Source organism: Drosophila simulans, chromosome 3R (assembly GCF_016746395.2).
Source record: "Drosophila simulans strain w501 chromosome 3R, Prin_Dsim_3.1, whole genome shotgun sequence".
In the NCBI taxonomy this organism is placed as follows: Eukaryota; Metazoa; Arthropoda; class Insecta; order Diptera; family Drosophilidae; genus Drosophila; species Drosophila simulans.
Window position 1 is genome coordinate 14449758 of NC_052523.2, and position 26825 is coordinate 14476582.

A 26825-nucleotide genomic window follows, 5' to 3' on the forward strand; every position below is an offset into this window, starting at 1 on the left:
TCAGATAAGGTCTCACTTAAATGCAAAGTCCGCGAAATTCAAAACTTCAGAAACCACTGCTGGACATATTTTTTCTTGTAATTTACAATAATATGAGTACAGTACAGCTCGGTGTGGACTTAAAAATACCTTACATACATTAAAGCTCGTTTAAAATAGATACACACATTGTTTGATTACATATTTGACTTTCTTAAAATAAGGAGAGCTCCAAATAATGATCATTTGCTCCGGATTATATGGCCCCGGAGCTCTTGACAGTGCAAAAACAAAAATTGACATTATAAATATGCAACAGATTATCAGGAGATATACGAATGTACGATTATATCACAATAATAAAGGAATACATACATTTTAAATGATATTTAAAGCCCGACATACAACGACGCCTACGCTTAATTAGGTGCCAACATTCAAGCATAATACTAATTTACACTAATATCTCGTATAAAACATAGCTACTATTATTACAAAGGGTCCCATTGATCAGTGCTGGAAGGGTGAAAGGTGAACTCAATCGCAAATTCGGTTTCCACTCGATGGGCTCTGCCGCTGACACTGACATCTGGCATTCAGTTGTCATTGGACAGATTTGTGATCTTGGCCGCATACATGCTGGCTACCTTGTAGATAAATTCATACTGCTCCTTGGTCTGCACGGCGCTGGCACGTCCGCGTCGCACGTAGTAAACCAGTTGGGGGATGTCCACGGACCGCTTCGGGGTCTCCAGACTGCGGATGGCCATGTCCGACGCTATAATGGTACCGGTTCGTCCCGTGCCTGGAGAACAGTGAACGGTTAGCGGTCTACAGGGGGAGAGACGAAGAAGTTAAGACACAAAACATTAAAAAGCCATGCAACAAACAACGACTGCTTTGTATGAATGGATGGAGATGTGGATTATGTCAACCTACCCCTGCTGACTGCGTGTTCCGCTTCGACTCGAGATGTTTCCATTAATCTCGTGGCTGGACGTGCTGCCCGCCTCGGCTTTGCTGCCGTCCGCATCCATTGATGTCTCCAGGGTCGCGGACTTCTCGCGCAGCTCGTTGGCCTGCTCCAGGCAGTAGGACTTCAGCGAGGATCGCGCCTCCAGCAGCATGGCTATGATGGGCGCCTCCTCGGCCGGTACACCCGCCTCCGGCCACTTGTACCAGTAGTGGGTGAGCTCACGGCTCTCCTCGCCATCCACTCGCTTCAGCACCAATGTGGAAATGGCATAGCGATCCTTGACCTCGCGATGCTTGAGGGTCACCTGGTAATCGCCATAGCTGCTATGATTGTCCAGAGTCGCCGACGGTGGCAGGTACTCGGCGCACCTCTCAATGCCATTCTCACTGAGATCCGTCGCCTGGATGATCACCCGCGACTGCTGCTCCCAGATCATGCGCCAGAAATCGCTGGTCGTGCTCTCCAGCGGCGCCTGGCAGGCTATGTAGTAATTGGGTGCATCTCTCGGGCCCTGAAGTGATCGGAAAAGGTATCAAAATTTGTTGGCATGCTAGTATTATTTGAATTTGAAACTATCCAGCGCTTTTCGGCACAAAGACAACGAGTCTGAGTAATGACATAACCATCAATTAAAACCTATTGCGGCTTAACTCTACCCCTGCCCACACAATGACTGGCGATCAGCTACGCGCGCCTCTCAGATAAACGATACCATAAAATCGCACAGCAGACCTCTGCTGCTTGAATCTCGACATGCTCAGGTTATCGCCAGGTGCAATGCCGATGAGCGCTCGAAATGATTCGCATGAATGCGCTGCACTGCATCGTCCACGTCGCGCTTGAATGCAGTTGTTTAAAGTGCGTTTTGGTAAACAACTGAAACATCCAACTTGCTGGACACACGTCCTGCACAATGCATCACTATTTAATTGTTTAAATAATCTATAGTGGGAAGACTTGCCTAAAACCAAGACTCTTTTTTTCAGATTACTAATGTTTACAATCATACTATTCCTTTCTGATTATTGGATAAGGAGCTCTCATTTATCCATGTCAAATCAAAGCTTTTGAATGCAAAGTAGTTGGCTGTTTTCTAAGTGATTTCTTGTAGCTGAGCGCATGGGGGCGTAGCATGATGTAAGGGCATTCACACTTCGTTGATCTTGGCTGGCACTTTCCCTTGGCGCAGTTATTATCTGCTGCTTTTCGCAGAGGGGCCCATTTGCTTGCACGGATCTGGGCAACAAAGACGATGAGCCTATTTCACAGTCACGGCCAGCAGAGGAGCACCTAGCAGGTGAGTCTCATCGGGCGTGTAATTATTCGGGCGCCATGTTTAATGGCCCTCAAGAGGCCCGAAGATTCCAGTTAGGGCTGGGCGTCATGCAAGGCTCGCCACATATGTACATACGTATGTTTGTAATGTGCGCTCCAAGATGCCTCCAAGCCGGCAACACGAGCAACTATGTACCTCCACATATCAATCATCCACCCACTCTACACATGTGTGTGAGAAAGCGCCTAGCCGATTGTTTGTCTAGCTTCGGATGAGCTGATCCGCCGCCCACTTGGGAGACTCTGCCTCGGTTACTTACCCGCACATAATTGGCATTAATGTATTCCGTTTTGTCATCGTCGCCTTGCCGCTGGAGCACCACCCGCGTCTCAGGAAGCGGAATCACGTTGGCGTAGCTGCGGTTCGCATTTCCAGTTCGAGGTCGAGGCGTTGAGTCACCATCGTCGTCGGAGCGGTATTGTTATGGGTTCGGTCGGGAAAAAAGCAGGAAGAGATGTGCCAGAGATCAGTATTGTAATTGATTCGACAATTCGATGTGAACTCGTGCCGAGAAAGTGAACCCTTAATTACAGTGAGTACCGGTTAGGAGAAAACAACAAGCTAGACGTTTCTGAATAAATTAAGTTTACATAAAATTGTACCGTCACAAGCAACATTTAATTATCTACCATTGAACTAGGCCTAATCTAATCATATCACAAACGTGTTATCAAATCATCAAGATTACAAAAGTGTGACCCAGCCCTTTAATGATAAGGGTACTTTAAACGCCCATTATTATTCGGTATTCACTTTCCCAGCAACGATTAATATCATTTTACTTACCGGTTCTTGTCCTCACAACCAGGTGGCACTTCGTCCGCCCTGGCTATGATCTGCGGCACGTCCCGGAACTCCTCGAAGACGTCGGAGCGCCGCTCCACGAAGCGGGCCAGTTCGCTGGCGGTCAGTAGATTGTGCCGCAGCGAGGGATCATCGAAGGCGGCATTGCCATAGGTGCGCTTGGAGGCTCTCACATCGCGACCCTTACGCCTCACACTGCCCAGCACCGAAACGTTGTCCAGGGAGTAGGCATCCAAGCTCACAGGGCGACACCTTTGGCCGTAGGACGTCTGCTTCTGGCGCTTGCGCATCAAGTAGAGGAATGCCACCAGCAGGATGAGGGCCACCACACCGATCACGCTCACCGTGATGGCTATGATCACATTCACGTCCGTCCCATTGCCCTGGGCATTGGTCTGCATGTGGTCCAGTTCGTTGGGATATGGAGCCATGAATGTGGGTGGCAATTGACTTGGTGACTGCGTGGATGCGGTTGTCGTCTCTGGCAGCATGGTGGTGCTGCTACTGGTGGTGCTTGCCACCGTTGAGGACTCGAAGTACACCCGCGTGGGTGGTGCATGTGTTGTGGTTGTCGTTGTGGTGCTGGTGGTGCTATCGTCCAGTAGACTTATCTCCACCGGCTGCATTGTTGTGGTGGTTAAGGGCGTCTCCGTTGTGGTTGTTGTTGTACTGGTTGTAGTGGTTGTCGCACTGGTTGTTGTTGTTGTCGTTATCACCGCCATCGTCGTCTTGGCTAACTGCTGCTCTGTGTCCTGCTCATCAACCACCTGTTGTCCCTCATGATGTTGACCCTCCCTCACGATTTCCTGGACACCTGTTGCTGCCGCCGCTGCTGTGCTCACATCCGTTGCAACAGTTGCTGGTGTCGTCGATTCGGGAGACGCCTCGCCTATGTTATTGGTCTCCAGCGAGGACTCGTGCTCCTTGCTCAACTTGCTCACGTCACTGAGCAGACTGGTGGTTGTTGTGGGGTTGGTTTCCACTGCTGTTGCCAATGCCCCCAACTCGCTCTCTGTTATGGCCACACTGTTATTGACCGCGTTATCGGTTTTCTCAGCTGTTCTTAACTCATTCGTATCGCTCGAGCCGTCGCTCGTCTTCACTGTCACTGCCTCCAAATTCACTTCATTGCTAATTTGCGCAATTTCCGTTTGCGTGGGTGTTGCTACACTTGTCGCCGATGTACTTGTGCCCGCGATCGTACTATTCCGCGTACTGGCAACGATGATTTCTGGCCGAATCGAAGTGCTCACCTCGCCAGCCACTCGCACACTAACCGTTGTCGCTGTTGGCTCAACGCTCGCCGTTGTTGCTGCCTGCTCGCTCTCTGTCTCTGGAAATTTGGTTGTGGCAACGATGACGTCGTTACTGTTATCGTCATTGTCGTCGCTGATGTTGCTGATTTGAGTCGCTTTCATTGCCATTTCGGTTGTGCTGGCGGTGGTTGCAACACTCGATGTTGCAGCTGTTGTAGCCTCAGATGTTGCCGATGCTTCTGCTGCTGTTGCTGCCTCTGAGACAACCGGAGTTGCTGCCGTTGTCGATGATGTTGCTGCTGCCTCCGTGGTTCCACTTGATGTTGCAGCTGTTGTGGCCTGTGATGTTGCTGCCTCCATGTCTGGTTCAGGCGTTACATGTTCCACAGACATGGGTGTTGCTGTGGTAGTAGTTGTGCTTGTCTTTGCTGATAACGTATCTGTTGAATTTGCCTTAGACATTTCACCTGACTCTGCTCCTACTGCTGCTGTAGTAACATTCAACAGTTCCGTTTGTGTGGAATCAACCCTCGCTGTAACGGCAGATGTTGCAAGTTGCTCGGGTAGTGTAACCGATGTTGCAGCCTCTGTTGCTGCTTCTGTTTCCCTTTGAGGCTCTGTAACCGCATCTGTCAACTTGGCATTGACTGCATCGACCATCTTTTTCACCATCGGAACTTCCAATTGCTGCGTGCGCACAGTTGTGGTCGTCATATTCAGGTCCATCGATGCAGGATCAGGTGTTGAAGGCATTGTCCTTGTTGTTGTGACGTTATGCTGTTCCAATCCTACTGTAATATCACTTTTGGAATGGTTTCCCACTGCCAAAGCTTCGGTAGTAGCCTGGGTGGCTCCCTCGGTGGCATCCAGAGTGGTTCTGACCACAAATTCTGTACGATTCTCGGGCGTCAATGGCAGCATGGCAATGTTCATCCAATCCAGGAGATTCTTCTCCTTGTGCAGCTCCGTTTTATTGAGGGGCATGTCTATATCATTTGCGATATCAGTGTGGTTAAGGAGTGGCACGCTGGTTGTGGTAGTTATCGGTGCCTTCGGTACCGCCTTCATTCCAGCAAGACTCCACACCTCTGCTGTGTTGGGTAGTGTAAGTTGTTGGGCATTTGTAGAGTTTTCACTTATAAACTTGGCTCGCTTCTCAGGCAATTGACGCACCTCTGACTTTGAGGTGGACTCCTCGATGACATTCTCATTGGAGGCGAAGGAAACTGACGTGGTTGGCGAAGGCGTTGATGTGGAAGTGGTGCTGGACGATGAAGAAGTCATGGGTAGGGGCATCAACTTCATGGGTGTAACTGCAGCAGGAGATCGGCTCCATTCTTCAGTGGTGGAAGAATATTGCATGGAACGGCCATGATCGGAGGATCGAGTGGTTGTGGTGTTGACCACTCGCTCTGTGGTGCTTGGAACTTCAATAGTTACTGGTTTTAATGGAAGGGTGGACTTTTCGCTTGCCGCAGATTCTGTGGTTTTATCCTTAATCTCAGGTTGTGCCTCTCTTAAGGGAGAGTTCGTTATGACTACATCTTTTTGATGGGCTTTCTCGGATAACAGAATATGTTCAGTGGTTGTGCTTAAAAACTCTTTCGAAAGACGTTCATTTTTAAACGGAGCTTCTGTGGATTTCTTATTTGTCACATTGGTCGTGTTTTGATTCAACTGAGACGTGGTTGTGATGCTTGACTCTTCCATTGCCGCATCTGCAGAAGTTACCTTTTCCTTCAGTTCTTGTACGGGATCCACTTGAGCTCCATTTAAGTGAGGTTCCCTGGTTTCCGCCTCCTTCAGTTTGAGTTCCATCTCACTTACCATTTTTTCGGTGGTGGTGCTGGACTCATTTTTCTCGAAGGCTGGCGTCGTTTCCTTGACGTTGAGATTCTCTTTCAGACTAGCAGTTTGGGTTTCGGTTTGATCCACAGTTTTTGCGCTTCTTTCATCTCCAATACTGGCTTGTGAACTGAGAATATCCGATTCCACCTTTATTGCGACCGGTTCCCTGCCGCTCCCACTTTCCCTGGGCGCCTTAACAATGTCAGGGTCAGTGGAAGTGGAAGCCATCGCCTGCTCCAAGCCGGTGGTTTCTCTTTTCGCAATGAAACGTGCCTGCGTTACCATTACGGCCAGGGCGAGCATTAAGCCACCTCTGAGCCACCCAACCACACGCATCGTATGTCGCTGCCTCTCGTTCTACGGCGCTGTATCTATCTCTTTCTGCTCGTGCACCTCTGTGGGTCAAGTCAATTCCACGTTCGACTGAGCCTCAAAATCGCTGCTATTTATTTCCACCTTTTAGCTTGAGTTATTGGGTTTTGTTTTCGTTTGTTTTCTCATTTTTATTTTTAGCAATTTGCACTAATTTATTCCTTATCTTACATATTTCAGAGTTTTGCTTCCATTTCAATTTCCATAAAATACACCTGCAAGAGAAAAAAAGCAAACTAATTAGCCACAAGAATTTCAGGTTGAATGCATTTTGTTTTCTATACATAGGTACTAATTCCCCATAAATAGCCAGACATTTTTGGATGCCAGTACGCGTAAGTATTCCTTGGAAAGCTTTCCCTTTCTATAAGTGGAGCTCTCCATAACTATAATTAATGTGATTAATGACACGTTCCGCATTCCCCGAAATATAATGTTTTTTACCCACAAGTTCAAGGCCAAGTGACTCCTTTGGGAGAAATGAAATAAATAAGCTAAGTAATTTTAGAAATATTTTATAACTTATTCTTCGACATATAGATAATATGATACTAAACTTTGACTTGGTTTCTCAAGTTCAGTTCGGCATTTCCCATGATAAATAATGTCAAGGAAGCCCGAAAGGTTCATTGTACCGAGTGGCCAAAAATAGTTCACATCAAAGTGTTTACCATCGCCATCTCCACCCACACAACAACTATGGCTCCAACTTAAAGTTGCGGGCCATTCATATAAGCCAAATCGATGTCATGGAACGAAGTGCATAAGGTTCATTCAACCACGGCCTCCACCACGGCGAACCCATCAAAAGTTGCTCTGGGAGTTGAAGTATTCGAGTCGAACTGCAAACAGAGCCACCCAATAATAACTATACGAAAATATCCGCGGAGGGCGCGAGTTTACCGACTTCATTTGCCATGGTTATCGCCGCGTTGTTATCTGCCGATCCGAGCGATGTCATGTCAATAGTGCATGCAACCATCCACCTCAAGGTGGAAAAGCCGCTGCTACGCTTTTCCAGTCACCTGAGGCACATAGGCCTACCCCCATGTCAGCAATTAGACCTAAAAACCCCAAGTGGTTGGTGGTTGCTTGTCATTAATGACGTTGCCCCATGCTACTATGGTGGTGCGATATTCAGGCGTGGCGCCACCCCTTCTGTATCACCGTTCCGTTCAGAATGAAAGTGTTAATAACTTAAATGGTGCTACTTTCTTGCAAATGTGTTGGCAACTTCACACAATAGTAGAGTTTTGCAGCTTAGCACTTCCATTCAGCTGGCTTTTTGCCATGCGACCGCTGACTAATACCGCTAAATATATATATATATTTATGCACCTGTGTGCCCACAGATAAGATTTGCTTGAGCCAGACAGGGACAAAATCACAGCGAGGTATTTTGTAATTTTTTTTATATTTTTGAATGTCAACGCTGGTGCTGATAAAACAGCAGCGGCAAAGGTAAACAATTATCGGTAATGTTATTGTCACTGGAGGCCAGCGGTGAGTTGTAAAAGGGCATAAAATAGCCACTGCTTGGAGCTATGATTTATTGACTCTACAAATATGGCAAGGGTATGTAAAGTATGTTCTTAAAACTATGATTGTTTAATGATAAGAAAGAGAGGAACTGGCTATTAGGGGTTTGTTTCAAAGAATATATATATTCTTTCTTTCTTTATATATATCATTAAGATAAATAAAGATTTCATATTTTATATTATTTCAATTATATTTCAAATATTTTTCATTATTACGACAACAAACTGTATTTTATTGGATACCAATTAAATAGATAGTTCCATTTGCACCGAAAGTATTTTCGTTTTGCGCCCGAGAGTATGCAGTAATTTTGTCTTAGTTTTGTAGTACCGAAACTAGGCACAGAATGCACATTGGCGCCACTACATACGATCAAGCTACAGAAATGAATACTCTCGACATTTAGCAACTCGGATGTATTTATTAATTGAGGAGAACCGACCAAAGATAGAACAAGCCATTGATACAGTGAACCACAGCCGGGGGCAAGAGAGTGCCAGGAAGGCAGTGTCCGCAACCTGAACCCTCCACTTAACCCAAATGAAACCCAAGTATCCGCGGGCGCTGGGTCTTGGTCTCCGTTGGAAACGTGACTCGATCGGGGGAATCAAGTGCATCGTGGCATTGGCAGTGAACTGATGGAGCAGGGAACTGGGGAGCCGGTGCATGTACGAGATGTAAACAGAAATCAGCATTAGAGAAACAAGCTCGCTGGGGAGTCGAAGTCGGAGTAGACTCATTTCCGCTTGAGCAGCACGCACTGAGGATGAACGAATGGCTCAGAATTCTCCGACTTGGGATCGCCATCCGACTCCGACTCCGACTCCAACTACTGAATATCCACCGATAACGATCGGATGGATCGAGGATGATCGCGAGAGAATGCTAAACCAGTTTTTGCGGCCCAATAAAGCCGCTTCGATTTCGATTTGCAATTATGATTTCACTTGCATTGCGATCACGATGGATGTGGAGAATGGCTGGCGATCGCCTGGTATCTTAATGATCTCGGCAGTTGTAGTTGTTATTGTGGCCGGTGATAATGACAGCCAACTACTGGGTAATCATGGCTCCTCGATCTGCACTGGTGATTGATGAGCAGAAGCTTTGAGCGATCAAACTGCCAGGCATTGGATCGTTAGAGAAGAGATTATTGGGAATTTTCCCAAGCTAGCTTTAGTCAAAGCTAGCTTAATCCAAAAAATGCTTAAACTGGGAACGATTATATGATCGAAAGGTGATTATTGACACTTGGATACAGATGAGCAGCACTTTAAGAAAAGGAAGATGGACAAGATTTAAAGACACCAAGAGTTTCTTAAAACAGAAAAGTTTTGAAATGTAGGTGTATAATGGAAGATCAGATTCTACTCTTCGAATGACTAAGCTTCGTGGAATTAGCCTTATTTAGCTAGAATTACAAGCATAATCCACAGCCGCATCTATCTTAACCCAAATGACGGACTACGCACGCAGACTCCCGGCTCCAAATAGAATTCCAAAGAATGCCAACAGTTAGCTGGGAGTCTGAGATAGACGTTTGCCAAAGCTGCGTTCTTGGCATTTCTGCGATGCCCGCTGAGGACGGCGATGAAGATGGAGATGTTATCAATAATGAATTGCGAGCGCGGCTTGTGCCGCTCCAAAATCAGCGAAGTGTGATGGAGAATGCGAGGCGTCGCACGCTCAAACGATAACTGTGGCATTAGTGCCATATAGTTTGTATTTGGGACTTCTTTTGTTTTTTTTCTGATTTGGATTCGGTTTTACCGCTGCTCTATGGACCTAACTGTTGCGAGAAGTATCCACGGAAGTAACTCGTTTCGAATGAGTCAATCATTATTTTCTATTTACGAACTTCCCATGCGTATCATAGCATCATTATGGGATGCAGACCTCATTCACTCAAATCCACTATCCCATACCTCCGAAATTTGTATCCATTGATGCGGTTTGACGATGACTCATTTGCATGACATTTGCTTATATCATTTGCTTCATTCGCATACGCGTTTTTAGACAAATTTCTTTCTTTTCGGAGGAAAATCAAAGCCACAATGAGCGATACTCTGCCTCGAGCTGAACTTTCAACGCGATTAGGTTTATAAAAGAAATCGAAACCCGCAATGAAATCGAACTCAATCTCGAATATCCAAAGCGGTCAACTGCTTTATCTGCTACCACGGATATGTGAATGTTTCTGATATACAGCGAGAAAATCTTTTCCAGATTGGAACGTTTTAATCACATTCTAAAACATTTTTCAATGTCATTCAACAATAAAATTAAATGTTTTAATGAGAAAATTTTAAACCAATTATGCTTATGTGCTAAACTGATATTTAGCTTACACCAGATAAGAGATATTCTCGTATTCAGTTCTTTATTCTGTTTTAAACTATCTGCATGAATATCATCAAAAGCTACATACGTTTCATTAACTAAAACAACTTATGCATGTGTTATTTTGATCTTTTTTTTAGCAGATATTATATATCATACAATATTATCTATTTTTCCATGTGCACTAAACGATCGCCTTCATCAGTTTTGACCTTGTTGGCCCTGCCATTGGCGTTTATTGAACCAACCAGCTGGTGGCAGCAACAACATGGCCAAATCGCAAATGAGTTTAAGCATTAATGCTGTGTATACGTTTAGAAAAAATTGAGATTTTATAACACTTTTCCACAATATACGCTTGATATTTTCTGAATTTTTAGATAGCCCAACTTTATCACAGCAGATGTTTTTCATTTGGTATTCATAAAAGCCTTAATGATGCGCACTAAATGTTGTTCATATTGTTCTAGAAACAAGAAACTGTCATTCCATTCATAGCATATCTTCCATCAAAGTAACCCCTGAACTCTGAGGCGGTGGTCAAAGCTCTTTAGATGCCTCGATAAGGATATATGTATATTGGCCACGCAATATGCAAGTTAGGCCAACGTCGAATTTGGACAACAATTGTCTCTGTCAGCTTATCTGTATCTGTGCAATTACTCTAATGACTAGCGCATGTGTTCGTAAACTTGGGCTCAGATACACACATGTATGTCAGCCGCATAATTGCCTCTAATGCAATTGAACAATTAGGCAAGCGCTGCAGCTCAGGCGCAAGCCGCACAACAAATGCAAAATAGACACACGAGTGCTTGCACTTAAAGAAACTAGCTTGAAATCATGTTAAGAGATACTTCAATTCAAGCTATCAACATTATTTTCCCAACCACTAAATCTCATGGCCACCTAAAAAACTTATAGAACTCTTTGTTGTTATTGGGATTAAGCTAGAATTAACTGCAATTCATAAATAATGTATGTATTAAAACAGATAAAAGTCTTCATCTTTAGTTACATTTTTGATTTACTGAAAACCGATCCCAGATTTCTGTTAGTGTTTGATATGCACGACTACATAGATAGCCATCTAATGCGTCCATATTTCATGTTCCCATTCTAATGTCTCCCCCGCCAAACATTTTGGGTCACCCGGCGTCGCTATAGAAAACATGCTCCACCTACCCGCGATTTTACTCCATTGTCAGTCGACATTTGTCAACTTAGTGGATAGCAATGAATCGCCACAAGTTGCATTTACCTCGAAATTGACAAATTTGCTTGGTTCGCTTTTAATTTGCTCTCCTTTGTGCAAAGCAATTGCGATCGCGCGATAATGGGTAAGCGGTTTATTAATGTCTCTAATGGTGTTGCCCTAATAAAATGCCAGGGTAGCAGCATTTCGTCATTTCGTCGGTAGTGCTGCAATAACTCACTGCTGGGAAAACCATGTCCGAACCAATGCCCCTCGATCGGTGGCTGCCCTTTTGCACGGCCTGGAACCAAACGATTTGAATGTCACGAAACCAATCCAGTCCGAGTCGAAAAGCGCTCGACAAATTGGAACTGGCACGAGGGCTACTGTCCACGCTGGTGACTGGCCAAAAACAAGGTAACCAACCACTCTGCAGCATTGCTGTTGTTTCTTCATGCTGCCCGATCTACGAACGTGGCTGTAACGTGTACTAGATTCGGGGCTCGCTTTTCGCCGCTTGTTAACCCAGTCATGCCCAAAGTCTGATTTAATTCTATCTATCTATCTATAATTCTATCTAGCTGCTTAACATCGCAAACATGGAGTTTCGAGTGTTTATATCATATCTGACTAAATAAAATGTTTAAGATAATTATATCTAAGTTTAGAGCTGACCAAACAATTGGTAGTACATACCGGTACCAGCGGTCTTCAGTGGGTTAACTGCGGCTAGGGAGAAGGGCAGCTGAAGGGGGCGGGCAGTTGGAGTTACAGCGCAGCCGCAAAGTGAACCGAATTGAGGTTACCCCACCGACAGATGAGCTAACGTTTCACGCATGCCCCGGGTTTTGGGGTTTGTGTTTGGTCTTTGGCTCTTGGATTGCTGGTTGGTTGTGGGCCTGGGAATGCACCGTGGACGTGACTCATGTGGGCTCATTCATTGTTACGTAGGAGCTGTCATTTGGGAAGGTGCCCAGAAGGGGCTGGATGTGGCCCAAAACAATGCAGTTGTTGTTGCAGCACAGTTGGCAGACTTTTCGCAAGGCAAGCAGCTATTTGCACCGCCTTGCCACTTTACGGCTCAATGGAAGCTAAACGGCTGAAGACGCGGCGGAAGAAAGCAAAAGTGGGCGCAGTGGAAGCCGCCGCCGAAGCACTTTTACTTTTCGCTCCATCGCGTATCTCATAGATACATTTCCAATTTTCCACAGCAGCCAGCGACAAGTTTTCCCCCCGCGTGCCAAACGAGTTTCGTTCGTTTGCTAAAGAGTGTTAAATGCGGAGAGAGCCAGCTGATGTCGCCGGAGAATCATCCGGGGGGCGTTACCTGGTAGATCCAGATGGGTTATATAACCATCAATTCGGAGACTTTCGTTTGGTAGCTACTGAAGCCGAGGCAGAGAGTGAGATTTCTCCCACGCCTCCCGATAGAATTACGAGTTTTTTTTTTTGGCACTTTTTCTTTTGGCCTAATGTTATTACTTTTCACAAATTAGCCAGACACTTTCCCCAACTCTTTGTTGCTGCACAAAAAGAAAATTTCTCGAACAAAGAGCGAATTACTATTTACCTAAACAAATAACAAGACAGGTTTTAAAAAAAAACATATGAGTATCATAATATAATACGCTTTTTTGTATCAAAATGCTTTGCTTTTGTTAATTTAACCTTAATCGTCACCTAAAAAATTATTTAATACGGGGGATTTTACCTCTTTTTGGGTCAAAGTTTTTTCGGGGTTTCCTCGACTTTGCACGCGAATCTCCCATTGCCAAGCTGCGTGCTAATTGAAGACGGTGTGCAATATTCATTTCAAACACCCGGGGTTCAAGGTTTGTGTAGATAATTTATTAGCACAGCTCTGTTAATCGGGAATTCAGACAGGGATTAAGGGGGCAGGCCCAAATGGAAGGGCATTAACGTTTTCCTAAATTCGCCATCATAGTAGGTGCGTATACACTCCAAGAAATTGATCACTTGCTCCGTTTGTTAAGTGTTAATTGGTGCTGAAGTCGCGTATAATCGAACCCATATAAATTCATTTGCATTTCATAAAACAAAGTACGTAACCGGACCCAACCCTATAGAATCTGAGAAACGGGTTTTGTGTTAGCGAGAATTTGTTTAGAGAAGAAACCCAAAGGCCAAGTGCTATAAAAACAAGTAATGCTCAGAAAAAACCCCAGAAATGTTTCGCTAAATTGCAGCGAGAAAAAGGTTAAACATTTGCAGTATTTGGCATGCAAAGTGGTTATAAGATTGGGGACCCACTTTGCATGCAAATGCATCTGAGAGATGCTCGAGGCATTCAAATGATGAAATATGGCACCAGAGTTGTGTATCTTTCGGATACGTAAGTAGCGTAAACAAACGGCAAATGCATTGCACTGGCGAGCACATTTTCAGGCCCGAAAGGTAAACAAAAACAAAAAGGCGGTATTAAGAATGCAGAAGGTGGTGGTGGCATACACTCAACTAAGCGCATAAATAACACACATATGCTCCCATTTGAGGCAACATCTGTGGGGTTATGTGCTGGAAATGGCAAAAGAAACCCGAAGTCAACTAAATGGTTTGGCTTTCAAGTCGCATGAAAGGCAAGCAAAACTAGTTCAAAGGCTGCCTTGAGCTACTCCATAAACTGCCAGCAAATATGAGCTCATAAGGTGACCAGGAGCTGTTCAGAGAAACGATATGAAAAAGTTGATTTATTCCTCTGTAGGTGTGTCCATTTAACAAAAATGTTCAGCATTTGAGTATGCCACAGTTGCCCAAATGAATGAATGTTTGAATATATGATTCTATTTTTATTCAGTGGATACTGTAACACAAGGTTGACTTCCTGCATGGCGGACCCAAGTGAAGATGTAACTGGCAAAGTGCTCTTAATTCAATTAGGCTCAATCAGTGCCCAAGTGTTTGGCGATTGTTCACCCGGCAAGTGTCTAGAATTGAATTAATATTACAATGACAACGGAAAGGCAGCAGAACAAAGATATATACATCAGTTGTCCCGGAAAATGGCCACCTGACAAAAATCCAGATCTCTTCTACAGATGCCACCAGTGTATTGTCTTGGTTCATTGACATGGAGTCTACCTGTCAACAAAACAATTATAGTTTTAATTTAATTAAGCCGGCTCGAGTCGGAAGAGTGGGTGAAAAGTGAAGAATAATGCCAAGAGTCAAAGACTTTTCAATTGAGTAATTTAATTCGACGCCCACTGTAGGGAATCGGGGCCATAACAGTATATTGCTCTTAAGTAATGTAATTTATTTTGTTTGTTGTGGAAACCCTGATCATTTTCCATTCTCCGATTGCCAGAACACGTTTCCAAGGTAGCTCCAAAAATAAAACCGCACAAATCGAAGCAAAACTGTTGCCCCAAAAGCGAGATAAACGTCGAAACAATGGAAGACGTGGGGCAGCAACCAGCAAGGCAAAAAGACAACAAGCCAACAAAGAAACAAAGTCGAACGGAGAAGAAGGCAGTACTAAATGCGAATGCTAAAGACAAAGCTCATAGGTCAGGTCTCTGAGTTGGCAGGGCAAGTTGTTTGCCGGATTCTCTCCTTGGGTTTCTCGAAGAAATTGCGGAAGACGGAAGAGGAGGTGGTTCATGGACGGATAAGGGGCTGGGATCCGTATGTGTGTTACCTACTGAACTGCACTCTTGCCTTAATGACAGATTTTGAGTCATCAAGGTGTGTAATTACCACTCGGCAAGAAGCGGGATGCAGCGGGAAAGTGGAGCGAGAACTGAAGAAAGGTCAGATGAAAGGTGTCTTACATGAGTACCTACCACTCAGTTCTGTAGTTACATGGGTTAATCGTCAGAGTTTTTATATACACTACTCCAATGCAGGTCAAAGAAATCTATAATTAAGTTTAATGAAGCTGAATTAGTGGCACATATGAATCAGTTCTATAAATAATGTGCTTACATGCTTTAATAAGCCCACTGATTCCATAAGTTCATTTATGTTGCCTAGGAAAAATTATTTCAACGTGTATAGGTGTACTTCATCTTAATTCTATTGGAATTTAAATGTTCACATTTGATATTCAACTTTTGGGCGGTGTGTAATTTCATTCTCCAGCATTTTTCATCAATGAAGTGAACTATTCATGATCACAGAATCTCAACCAACCAATACATAAGTAATAGAACCACAGGTGATATGGACAAAAAGAGCAGGGGTCAGATCCCATGGGTACGTGCCAGAAGTGCACGACGAGAGGATTTCCTCCGGCAATCAGAAATCGGAATTCGCTTCGTTTTCTAAGATTTTCATTATCGCACCGTCGGCAAAGCTATGCACTGGGCGCATAGCCACTCTGTTTTCTATTCCCAATTGCCAGCCCGCCAAAGTCAAGCAGGCACGTCTCGAATCTGGCTCCGAACGTGACTCACCGGCGATCTCTTCACTGGCTCCCCTTCGAGTCTTCCCGCCACCGACTCCATCTCCGTCGAAGACCTCGAGACCTTCGCTATCGGCTCAAGCCTGGCCAATCCAATAGGGCACCGGCAGGAGACCGGTTTCCCCCGATTCTTGCCAACCACATTCCATGGATGTTACACAGAAAACAAAATTTTTTCTTCATTATCTAGTTTTGCTTGGTAAAATGTTAAATTCCCCAAGATATTTAGCATTCTTTCGAGCTAACTTTATTTCAGTAGTATTTCTCATTGTGCACTTGTTGTACTGCCCTTCCTTCGTTTCGAAATCACTTATGTTTCGTCATCCTCGTCGACTCGACTCATTTGGCATTCAAAACGCTTCTTTATTAACCCAGGCCCATTACCCAGCGATTTATGCTGCCCGTTCGCACATGCATAATGCATTCAAAACATCTTTGCCGTCGCATTTGTTCTGTGGCTGCAACTTGCAACTGCAACAAGCTGCCATCTGTTGCTGCAACAATTGCTGCCTCCGTCTCGGCGTCTTTGGCTAAGTAACCTCTAATTTAATTGCTGTCTGCGGCCTTCGCCGGCAGCTTTCGATTCTCAATGAGATGGGATTGGGATTCTTCTGAAGCGGCTTGAATGGATCGCTTAGCTTTGAGGTCTCGCGTTAACGCACCGCTGAAGTTAGCCGCAGATTTTCAGGTGGCGAATAGATTGAAAACCGAGAATCTTGGGTGTTATGCCATTGCCATTGAAACGGGCCGTTAAAAAGTACTGTTTTTATTGAAAAAGTGCAGGGGCGAACGTGCTAAATGAATTTTTTTAATTCAGATAATGTTAGGTATTCAAAATAGAACTCGAACCAGAGCTCCAGGCACTAAAGAAAAACGAAGTGCACCCAATATACAATTTACAGTACTTGCTACATCGGAGGATCACCGTGGAGGAGCCGCACAAACGTATCAATCCAGTTCAATGTACTAATTGCCAAGAATACGGCCACACCAAGGCATACTGCACCCTTAAGTCCGTATGTGTTGTCTGTAGCGAACCTCATACTACCGCAAACTGCCCCAAAAACAAGGACGATAAGTCTGTGAAGAAATGCAGTAACTGCGGGGAAAAACATACGGCAAACTACAGAGGCTGTGTGGTGTACAAAGAATTGAAGAGCCGCCTAAACAAACGTATTGCCACAGCACATACATACAACAAAGTCAATTTCTACTCTCCGCAACCGATTTTTCAACCACCCCTAACTGTCCCAAGCACTACTCCAACAATTTCTTTCGCTAGCGCCCTAAAATCCGGACTAGAAGTGCCCGCCCCACCGACAAGAACTGCTCATTCCGAACATACACCGACAAACATCCAACAAACACAACAAAGTGGCATCGAAGCTATGATGCTATCCCTACAGCAAAGCATGAAAGACTTCATGACGTTCATGCAAAATACTTTGCAAGAGCTCATGAAAAACCAAAATATCCTGATTCAACTTCTTGTATCTTCAAAATCCCCATAATGGCTTCCCTACGGATATCTCTGTGGAACGCAAATGGCGTTTCACGGCATAAACAAGAGCTCACACAGTTCATTTACGAAAAAAACATCGACGTAATGCTACTATCAGAAACGCACCTCACAAATAAAAACAATTTTCATATACCAGGATACTTGTTCTATGGTACAAATCATCCAGATGGTAAAGCTCATGGAGGCACTGGAATACTCATCAGAAATCGCATAAAACACCACCACTCAAACAATTTTGACAAAAACTACTTACAATCTACGTCCATAGCCTTACAACTCAACAATGGTTCAACGACTCTAGCCGCAGTCTACTGCCCACCGCGCTTTCCAATCTCTGAGGATCAATTCATGGAATTCTTTAACACACTAGGTGACAGGTTCATCGCAGCGGGTGACTATAACGCCAAGCACACCCATTGGGGATCTCGACTTGTGTCGCCAAAGGGTAAGCAATTGTACAATGCGCTTACGAAGCCAGAAAACAAGCTAGACTATGTATCCCCGGGTAAGCCTACATACTGGCCAGCAGACCCAAGAAAAATCCCAGACCTGATCGATTTTGCAATTACTAAACATGTCCCCCGCAACATGGTCACCGCCGAAGCACTAGCAGATTTATCATCAGATCACTCACCTGTTTTTCTAAATATGCTAACTCGCCCCCACATCGTCGACCCACCGTATAGACTCACAAATTTTAGAACAAACTGGCCAAGGTATCAAAAGTATGTCTGTTCACACATAGAACTAACGACGGCATTATCTACAAAGGAGGATATAGACAAGTCAACGGAAACTCTTGAAAACATTTTAGTTTCGGCTGCAAAGGCTTCAACCCCGCCAGTGACGTATGCAAAACCAAACTACATCAAAACTAATCGCGAAATCGAGCGGCTGGTATTAGATAAACGACGCCTACGAAGGGATTGGCAGTCTAATAGATCACCAATTACTAAGCACATGCTTAAGATAGCCACACGCAGGCTTACCAATGCTCTCAAACAAGAGGAAAAAAACAGCCAACGTTCATATATCGAGCAACTCTCTCCCACCAGCACTAAGTACCCTCTTTGGAGAGCTCACAGAAACCTAAAGACTCCAATAGCGCCAATTATGCCACTCCGAAGTCCCTCTGGCACCTGGTTTCGAAGTGATGAAGAAAGAGCCAGTGCTTTCGCTGACCATTTACAAAATGTATTCCGACCAAATCCCTCTACCAACACATTTATTCTCCCTCCTTTAATAGCAGCCAATCTAGATCCTCAAGAACCCTTTGAATTCCGACCATGTGAACTAGCAAAGGTTATCAAAGAGCAACTGAACCCAAGAAAATCGCCTGGCTACGACCTAATAACTCCAAGAATGCTCATTGAACTCCCAAAGTGTGCTATTCTTCACATCTGCCTGTTGTTCAACGCAATCGCCAAGCTTGGATACTTCCCTCAAAAATGGAAAAAGTCGACCACAGTAATGATTCCAAAGCCAGGAAAAGATAAAACGCAGCCATCATCATATAGACCGATAAGCTTACTAACATGTCTTTCAAAGCTGTTTGAAAAAATGCTACTCCTTCGGATTAGCCCTCATCTTAGAATAAACAACACACTTCCAACACATCAATTTGGCTTTAGAGAAAAACATGGAACCATCGAACAGGTCAACCGAATCACGTCAGAAATTCGTACTGCTTTTGAACATCGAGAATACTGCACAGCCATTTTTCTAGACGTCGCGCAGGCATTTGACAGAGTGTGGCTCGATGGACTTTTGTTTAAAATAATCAAGCTGTTGCCCCAAAACACACATAAGCTACTGAAGTCATACCTATATAACAGAGTGTTTGCAATAAGATGCGATACAAGCACTTCACGCGATTGCGCAATCGAAGCTGGAGTGCCGCAAGGCAGTGTACTGGGTCCAATCTTATACACCCTGTATACGGCGGATTTCCCCATAGACTACAATCTAATAACCTCCACGTTCGCCGATGACACCGCGATACTCAGTCGCTCGAAATGCCCAATAAAAGCCACGGCACTCCTATCCCGACACTTAACATCTGTAGAACGATGGCTTGCCGACTGGAGAATTTCAATAAATGTTCAAAAATGCAAGCAGGTTACCTTTACCTTAAACAAACAAACATGCCCACCACTGGTCTTGAATAACATATGCATTCCACAAGCCGACGAGGTAACATATCTGGGAGTTCATCTGGACAGGCGGCTCACTTGGCGCAAACATATAGAAGCCAAATCGAAACATCTTAAACTTAAAGCAAGGAACCTCCACTGGCTCATAAATGCTCGCTCTCCACTTAGTCTGGAGTTCAAAGCTCTTCTATACAACTCCGTCTTAAAACCTATCTGGACTTATGGCTCCGAGCTGTGGGGCAACGCATCCAGAAGTAACATAGACATTATTCAGCGAGCACAGTCAAGAATTCTGAGAATTATCACTGGAGCGCCGTGGTACCTTCGAAACGAAAACATACACAGAGACCTAAAAATCAAATTAGTAATCGAAGTAATAGCTGAGAAAAAAACGAAGTATAACGAAAAGCTGACCACCCATACAAATCCCCTCGCAAGAAAACTAATCCGAGTATGCAGTCAAAGCCGGCTGCACCGCAACGACCTCCCAGCCCAGTAATAAACTTATTAGGGCATTAATGAAAAAAAAAAAAACTATCACTAAGTGAAAGTTAATTAAGTTAGATTAAGATTTGAACACTTATTGTTAGTCTCTTAACACAAAGGGAAGATTCAATAAATAATAAAAATTAAAAAAAAAAAAAAAAAAAAAAAAAAAAAAGATAATGTTAGGTAACTGAAAATGTTCAATTTACTTAATGACTGTTTTTTAATGACTATTTTTTCAAATACATTCTAGAAATTGGTTCATTACCAAGAAAGTAGTTAAGTAATGTGATAAGTAAATGAACGACATGATCCACGTTTCGCAGTCCTCAAATAAAATAATTGCCGTGTTTCCACATGTGCGAAAATTAAGTTAGTGCGCACAAAAACCAAATATGATTATAACAATAGCGTAATTAAATATAAAACAGCAGCAACTCAGAAGTTGAAAAGCAAACTACAACAAATCTGCCACAGCAACAAGAACAACAATCGAAAATAGCAAAAACAACGAGGCGACGAATGATGTTGAAAGTCGTTTTGCGGGTTTGACCACTGTGCTCGAGCTCTCCACTCTCCAGGTGCACAGGAAAAAATATTAACGCTTTTCTCAGTGTCTGGTGTTTAATGCCAATATTTATGTTTTTATTATTACACATCCATTGTTTTAAGATTTCTATCAACTATACTCAAAGTTAGCAGAAATGGCGATTAATGATAAGCTCATTCAAACGACGTGATCCCAGATTTTTTCTGTGTAGAGAGCGGAGCTGAGAGAGAGAATGAGACTCAAGCTAGACTTACCAAAATGTTTATATTTTATATATATGTATGTGGACTTCTCGGCAGCTCCAATTGTAAATTGACTATTTCAGCACTTCGCTTGATGGCTTATTGTTGTTGCGAAAACGAAAATAAATACACGTACCTAAAACTTCCACCACAGACTTTTCGGTTTTGTCTTCCGCGTTGACAACAATAACAAAAAGCTCACTTTTCTCTTGCACTTTAAGCCATTGAGCGATTTCTATTTCTTGCCATTAATTCACGATTAATTGCATTTTGAATTTCCATATTTCACGCACACACACACACACATACTCCTAACTTCCCCTTTCGATTTCCTCTTCCCACACGCTTGTTGCTTTTGCTTGCGGTTTCTGTGGACTTCCCCTCTCACTCACTCGATTTCCGCACAATAGAACAGACAAAATTGTGTTAACAATATTTTTTGTGTGTTTGTTTACTCGAAAAAACGGAACGCGAAAAGAGCGCCAGCATCCAGCAGCGCACACGTCCGACTCGTTCGGCGATTTTTTGCTTAATAAACTTGTGTTCTCCAGAGTGGAGCTCGCTGCGGCTGCGAAGCAAGCAAAGAGAGAGGGAGAGAGAGAAGTGGCACAGTGGGTGATTTAGGCAATCTATATGATAAATTATTAGGCTTCTGTGGCCAAACTTCTGTCAAATCAACAACAAATAACACATCAACAGTAAGAAGGATTAAAAAGTGGAAATAACTTTATTATATTATTATATTTTTCCACTAAAATTGTCATATTTGTCTTAAGTTCCACTGTGTAAAAGAGAGTGTGTGCGAGTGTGCGCAAATGCGCATGGCTGAATGCGACTCTTAACAGCGCTTTAACAGAAAAGTGCAAGTGCAATGTTAAAGGGGATGTTGGGATTAGGATACTAACATAATCTTGCCAATTTATTAAAATGTTATTGCAAGAATAAATCTCATATTCATAATAATATCATACATATACAATATATTCAAATCGATCTTATTCCGAGCTCCATTCAAGAACGTTTTTGACCAGTGTTTATATCACGTCTACCTGGCAACAACGAGCGCCCACAACAAATCCCGTACAGTTGAAACCGGTTCCAGACACTTACGGTTTTTGTTTGGCAAACAAAATGCTTGTCCAGAGCGGCGGCAACAGGATATTGATGTTATCGGGAAATATGTTTTGCTCTCTGGCATTCGTATATAAAGGGCGTAGCTTAGTGTAAATACCTAGAACCGACGCCCCCTAATAAATGCGATAATCTCCAATCAAGCAGGGAATTTGTGGAGACGTGTCGCCCACTTTTGCCAGCTGCCTGACATTCGACTGACACTAGACCGCCCACTGCGCTTCGTTTTGTTTAATCTCGATACATTCAATTAGCATTTCAATGCTACATTTATTATTAAAGCAGTGAAAGTAAACAAAAGTGGGAGACTGAGACGACTACGGATTGGTGGGAGGATGAGTGCAGCACGCAAATCCAATGATCCCGTCGAAGATTCACTGGAGGATCTCGTGTTGCCAGTCCATCATAATCAGCTGCGGCTTGAAGCGCTTCAGGGGACCTGAAAAAGAAAAGATTTTCAATAAAATTAAAGTACACACTATATGGTAATCTTTGGGACTCTTAAAATTGACATTGAAATATTACAAAGTCTATCCTATTTAAAAATTCAATTTAAGCGAAACAATGAAATTGTAATTGTCACAAGACACCAACTTAGCAAGGCATAGCGCTGCTCCTTCTGCAGGGCAAGGTAATCCACATTGGGTCCCGTAAGATGATCCGCCATCAATCCGTTTCCCCGTAGCTCCGGCGTCCAGATCTCGTCCAGCGCCGCTTCCACCGCTTGCAACAGTGTCTTGAATTCACGCTGCAGTGCGGCTGCCAGGGGATCTGCGTCCGCGGCACTGGCGAGCTGTAGGAGCGCTTTGCATGTGTCACGCACAGGCTGCTGCTGTTGGGCTATCTTCGTGACGTGGTTGTGCAGCGCATCGATGAGCGCGATGTCTTCGAAGGGGTTGCCCGGCTTCAGGCTGAAGAGCTTGCGTTCGTGCTTGCGTCGGTTTTTGCTTGAGCGGAATGTCTTGCTGGAAAGGAGGAACACAACGGAAAAGTGAAACTCTGGCCGGGTGCAGTGAAGCATTCGTTGGATTACCCAGTCCCTCGTGAAGTGCCGCTGTACTGCGAGGAGTGGAGACTGGTGGTGTCCGACAGTAGGTCCACCTCTTTCAGATTAACATCCGCATCGATGTACCCCTCACCGGATTTTGCTTGATTCTGTCGGATGTCCAAAAGCCGCTGCTTGTAATCCAGGAAGAGCTGCAGATCCGCTTGCAGTGAGTTTTCTAGTTGAGCACCATATGCTAACAAAGCGGGCGCTATTTTTTCTGCTTAAACGGAAGAAGTTATTACTTGCAACTATCTCATTATAGCAATAACTAACCTGAAACATCATCATCCTCCAGACCCGCCTCGTAAATGGCTCTGCTGTACAGATGGCCCTCAAGCAACACATCCAACTGCCGCTTACGATCCTGACAGTGCTCCTTTACCAACTCATACGCTTCCATGTGGCGACCCTGCTGTTGCAACGGTCCCACCAGCGACTGGGCCACCTGATCCAGAGGCTCACCCAGCTTTTTGGCCAGCACCAAAACACGTTGCCAATCGAGAGTGTGTTTTGCACTAAGTAGCGCCTGCTGCAACTGTCCGCCACGTTCGTACATGAGACTGGCGTTGTCCAATTTGGCAATTCCCCTAAGATGATCTGCGTAGGCCACGTATATGTTCTTCTGGAACTCAATGTGCTGCCGATAGAATGTCAAGCCATCAGTGTACAGGCCATGCTTATGGATATACTCCAGAGCCTCCTCGTAGTGCTGCTCTCCGCAGGCAGCAAGATGTGAAAGTGCCAAATTATATCTTTTAAGGTGATCATCGATCCGGAACTTGCGATAGTCTATAGGCAATGCCTTTAATTCGTTGAGATAGGGAAGGAACTCCTTAGGATCCTTTTGTGACTTTTGAGCCACGAACAGGACGAGACCGAAATCGTAGGTTCCTAGGGCCACATTGTACAGGTCATTAACGTCCACCAAATAAAGAAGATGTTGCAGTAGCTGGTCAGCAAGGGACGCATCTTCTTGCTGCACCTTCCAAATCACCTGGAGAGCCGTTTCCAAACAGCCCAATTTTACATAGGCGGTGATCAAAGGCAGACGAAAACGGCTAACCAACTTATTCATTTGTTGTTCCAGCAGCCGACACACGTATTCCACCTTCTGATCAACCCTATAATCCGAGGGATAGGTCTGGTTGGCCGCATCATAATTACTGGAGTACATTCCTTTGGTAAAGTCCTCATTCTGTAACTCACTGAGGAACAGACAGAGCCACTGAGGTTCTTTGATATCGTTCAGAAAGTCGCCCACTGAGGACACGAACTGCTTCACATCGTGATCAAAAATGATATTCAGGTTGATACGTTGCTTGCGCGACATCTCAATGGCCTTCTGGTATTTCCCACGTTCCAGAAGATCACCGACCAACTCGAGGACGAGCACACGAGGGCAAATGGCCTCCAGGTTTCCGCGCGGCAACTGCAGCACGACGCGCGCTTTGCGGGCCACCGTCGTTACTATCTTCGCACCGCGTTCAATGTTCCTACTTGCCACCTGGCGGCGATCCTCCAGTCGAACAAAGTGCATCGCATTTAACTGCGTGTATACTAGATAATTAGTAACTACGCAGAAGGAAGTTACGTCCTCGCCAATGTGATAACCATCCATATGGAGCAGATGCTGATTACGAAGGGTGACCAGAGCACCTAGAGAGAAAAATATTAAATACATTTAAAAGGAACTGCATTTAAATTATTTCGTTTGTAAATACCTGTGTAACCATCCCAAATACATCCTTTGACCATAACCCAATCTATCTGGTCAGCCGGCTCATTCAGCTGCACATAAGATCGCTCCACCTTAAGTGTCTTGTCCGCTTTAAGCGACACCTCGTATGTGTGACTATTATTCACTGTTTGCACGTAAAACTCATTCATGGCATAAGGTGCGACTGCAACAGCATTCACCAATCCGTTGATCCGCACAGAACTGTGCACACGATAGCACCACTCGCCTGGCTTGTTGACATTATCCCTATAGGACAACAGTATCAGGCGTGTGGATCCTGCTGAACTGTGAGTGGCCAGCAGATAATGGGGCGAGAAATGGGTGAGATTGGCCAAATGCAAGCCAGAGAGCTCGGCATCGGGCATAAGCATGATGGGCTTTTGTAGCTGTTTGCCTAACGTATGTATGTGTTCATTCAGGTATATTTTACGATCGCAGGTGTATACCCACAAGCTGGTACCATGGCTGATGAAGGTATTGATATACGTTTCGAATTTAAGGACGATCTTACTCATGGGTGGTGGTACTATGGCCTCGTCGAAATCTGTGAGCAACAGGCGATTACCATCAATGACTCCCACGATAGAATTATTTCGATCTACAGCAAATGCCCAGCGGTAGACCAGATGCTTGCCGCTTTCCTTTAGAATGTGAAGTGTGTGTTCGGCTCCACACCGCGTGTCCCAATGGAGCAGTGACAGAGGATCCGCTTGTTCAAAAATCAACACCTGCTTCAAATACCAGTGGTAGTTCCCTATTGTATACAGGTACACCCTCTGCTCTTCTTTGGCACATGTCCTAATGGCCAGTATATCGGAGTCCTCGCTCCAGCGCAGCTGCACCACCGGCTCGTCTTGCAAATCGAAGGGAAGAACCAGCTCCCGATGTCGCAAGCCATTTTTCTCGAAGAGGGCTATGGTGGACTTGTTGGGAAACTGCTGGGGTACGGCAATCCAATTACCCGTAGGCCGCCAGACAACTGAATCTTTTAGATTTGCACTCTTTTCGGCTGTGTGATTCAGTTTTCCCTCGCTATCGTACACCTTAAAAGTGCGACCCAATTGGGCTGCCACATAAGACACAACAAAAAATGCACCATCGCCTCGCCAGGAAATGCTTACATCCTGTGGGGTATACCAAACGAATTATTGTTTTCCTTTATACTGGCATAAAAAATTAAACGCACCTGATTTAGTTCCTGTTCGTCGCGGATGGATGTAGAATCGGATTCTTTCTGCTTCGCAGCCTGCTTTCCCTCCGATCCGTGGAACTGTGTCTCCTTCTTGCCCCATCCCACATTGACAAACTGCTGATCTGGGTCCAGTTCTGCGTCCAGTGGCTGCTCTGCTATAACGTCGAAGGTGCTGGTCATCAACACCACGTTGTGAGTGCGGGTAACGAAGGCCACCACTTCCTGATTAGGCGACCATGCCATGCTCTCTATGCCCACGTCGCAGAACGTTCCCTCGCTGGTAGCCCCTGTTTGGGGGTCGACCAGGATCACTTCACCAGCACCACTGGCCACGCAGATCGCATTGTCCAGCTGTAAGAACTCCACTCCCACTATGTCTGGCAAATCGGCAATGACTTTTGGTTGTACATCTCCGGACTCCTGAATCGCGTAGATCTGGTTATCGGCCACCACGAAGTATGCGTCCGAGACACCGCCATTTAGTTCTGGTTGAAGGAGCAGATGCCGGGGATGAGCCACTGCATGCAGCTCCTTGCAATATCTCAGCTTCAGATTGCGCATATTTCGTAAATATTGCACGTGTGGATCTGTGTGACCAGAGGCTTGTCACTGCGATGATAATTCTTTAATGTAATAATTCAATCGTTGATCAAAGGTTTTTTAGTGCATATGCATATGATGAGATTAAT

At 44.6% G+C, this 26825-nt stretch overlaps 2 protein-coding genes across 3 annotated transcripts; both read right to left on the minus strand.

The window, feature by feature from the left end:
- Positions 1-57: 57 nt before the first annotated feature.
- LOC6728492 (mucin-22) lies at positions 58-21594 on the minus strand. The gene is made up of 5 exons (XM_016175152.2): positions 21040-21594; positions 3078-6786; positions 2551-2647; positions 919-1466; positions 58-810 (listed from the first exon to the last, which is right to left on the minus strand). Exons 2-5 carry the CDS (start codon positions 6533-6535, stop codon positions 576-578), a joined length of 4338 nt encoding a protein of 1445 aa, XP_016035129.1. The 5' UTR covers positions 6536-6786; positions 21040-21594; the 3' UTR covers positions 58-575.
- Positions 21595-22403: 809 nt separating this feature from the next.
- LOC6727148 (putative elongator complex protein 1) lies at positions 22404-26768 on the minus strand. Of its 2 annotated transcripts, none has more exons than XM_002102505.4 (6): positions 26131-26768; positions 24928-26068; positions 23480-24862; positions 23192-23423; positions 22753-23123; positions 22404-22597 (listed from the first exon to the last, which is right to left on the minus strand). In XM_002102505.4, exons 1-6 carry the CDS (start codon positions 26695-26697, stop codon positions 22533-22535), a joined length of 3759 nt encoding a protein of 1252 aa, XP_002102541.2. In that variant the 5' UTR covers positions 26698-26768; the 3' UTR covers positions 22404-22532. The 2 variants fall into 2 exon arrangements, with proteins under 2 accessions (XP_002102541.2, XP_039151213.1); XM_039295279.2 differs by having other exon boundaries at positions 23192-23426.
- Between the last annotated feature and the right edge of the window lie 57 nt (positions 26769-26825).